Source organism: Notothenia coriiceps, unplaced genomic scaffold (assembly GCF_000735185.1).
Source record: "Notothenia coriiceps isolate Sejong01 unplaced genomic scaffold, NC01 NC01_scaffold00027550, whole genome shotgun sequence".
Classification (NCBI taxonomy): domain Eukaryota; kingdom Metazoa; phylum Chordata; class Actinopteri; order Perciformes; family Nototheniidae; genus Notothenia; species Notothenia coriiceps.
This window is the reverse complement of record NW_011360251.1, coordinates 14,706-17,024: the sequence shown is the minus strand read 5'-3', so window position 1 is coordinate 17,024 and position 2,319 is coordinate 14,706. Positions and strand designations below refer to the sequence as shown.

The following is a 2,319-nucleotide window of genomic DNA, read 5'->3' as shown; positions in this document are numbered from 1 at the left end:
ACTTTCCCGAGTTAACCAGCAGGTGGCGCTACAGGAGAGGTTGTGACACTGTATGATGTTGCAGTTCTTAGATGAGTGCTGTGACAGGTTTCCTCTCATGTCTCAACAGCACCGCCCAGCTCACCACACGCTGCCTCAGAAAACGGAGGAAATGAGCTGAGCAAAAAATCTTGACACATCAGAGCAGCTCATTTATCTGACATGTGCTACGTACAGGTTTCCTGAGTATACAAAACCAGATAACCAAATAAAACCTTTAATTCAAGAAGAAATTAGTTAAATAGATACATTATGGGAGCATCTTCTTCTGGCTTGCTGGATGAGGCAAAAATCAGCAACATCAAAGGTAAAACTGAGAGATCGCTTACTACTTTTTCATAGTCTGCAGAACACTTGATTATAATTATATATGGAGTCTCGTACCCTGTACTTCATACAGAGTGGATCATGGATAATAATGGATAAACAGGGAAGATGAAAGAGAAAGACAGAAAAAATGTAAAGTAAACGAGCAATTAGCAGTGAAAGTGTTGGTGGCACCATCATAGCAGAAGCACTACTATAGCAACTGGAGCAGCAGCAGTAGTAATACAAGTAGTAGTAATAGTGATATTTTAGCTCTTACAGGAGTACTGGCTGCAGCAGAGCAGTTTAGTTCATGTACCATTCTCTGTTTAACTGAGTGTCACATTCCAACCAAGTGTCTATCCTCAAATCCAGCATCATTATCTCATTCAGTCATGTATATACTGCCCATTTACGAATGATTTGCTCCGCTGTTTAAAGGCTTATTTATAGAGAGTCTGAATTAAGGTTTGCATTCAAGATAATGCACATTATTCATAAATTGGCTGAAATAGATGCAATGAGAACATTTTCTAGGGTGCAGACTCTATTTTCCGTCTTTTACATTTTATTTTGTCCAGCATCTAGTATTCATTGTCTCAATGTCCATGATTTTTTTTAATACTTTTTTGACCAAATGAACCCTGTGTAATCCAGCAGCACAGTATATTTAAATCTATGATCATTTTAGTGATTAGTGGTGTTTTACTGGACTACATTGTAATATTAGATGTTCTACTTGCATGGCGGGGCTTCAATTAATTTGACATTGTTTTTTATTGGATAGCATACAGCAAAGAGGAAGACAAGGAAACACGGGCAGGGGTGTGACCTGCAACAAACGAATCATAGACATCACACGCATTTACCAACTTTTTCCTTTTTGTTATAAAAATAAATATATATATTTTTTAATTACATTATAAATTTGACTTTCAAACCAACCTAGATTAAACACAAATGATGTGCTATGAGAATCGCTTAGCTCATGTCTATGTGTGCATTCCTATACATGTTATCAGCACAGTCACATCCTGTCAGTCACTAATCTCCTCCACTTTAATTACTGCCATTTCCAACTATTACATTATTATGGGCTGTGTGATCTCTGTGTGTGTGTGTGTGTGTGTGTGTGTGTGTGTGTGTGTGTGTGTGTGTGTGTGTGTGTGTGTGTGTGTGTGTGTGTGTGTGTGTGTGTGTGTGTGTGTGAGTGGGTGGGTGTGGGTGTGTCAGGCTACAGAGTGACCTAAACTGTGTATGATAATGGGCATTCACTTTAAACAAATGATAAAACGATAAACAACCGATTATGACAACTCATCAGGAGCCTCCAGTGGTGGAAGTACATTAATCCCATCTTTGTATAGAGTGGCGAAGTCCCGCCCATCTACTTCCGCCCCATGGGACCTTATTTCTGAAAAATGAGGTATTGAAGTCAATGGGGAGAGAAAGATTATCTTTCGATCCCGTTTGAATTGTGCCACGAATTACACATATGATGTTTGTCAATTTAAAAAATCATTTCCATGTCAAAAAAGTCAGTTTGTCTTAAAACTGTTGAAATATAAGACTATGAAAAATACGTAACTAGAAAGACTACAAATCCCAGAGTCGCGTAAGTGAATTTAGCTAGCTGACATTAACGTTAAACATTACACTCGTGTTACTCACCGAAACCTTGTAAAGCCGGTCCCGCATGCTGGAACCGACTAACTCCCCTTTTGTGTATGTACAGCTCTCAACATGCCCAGACTAGTGATTTTCACCTCTTTTAATACTTTTTGCTTCATTTTGAAAGAAAGAGGTGAAATGTGCTAACGTGACGGCCATCTTGGTGTTGGTGACGTATGCAAGACCAGAGTTGTAGTTCATTGAGCGCTTCACACAAAAAGATGTGTTACTTCACAGTTTTATGACACATTTTTATTTTTTTGACTTGCAAAATTATCTTTTAAATTGACAAAGATCATATGT

General features: G+C 38.3%; 1 protein-coding gene across 1 annotated transcript in view; it reads left to right on the top strand.

Annotated features, from left to right (window-relative positions):
* The first annotated feature begins 291 nt into the window (after positions 1-291).
* The window catches only part of LOC104957684 (protein Niban-like), a 10,752-nt gene continuing 8,724 nt past the window's right edge, over positions 292-2,319 (top strand). The window contains exon 1 of the mRNA XM_010785339.1: positions 292-346. Within this exon, the coding sequence (XP_010783641.1) occupies positions 292-346 (55 nt within the window). The remainder of the gene's footprint in view (positions 347-2,319) is intronic.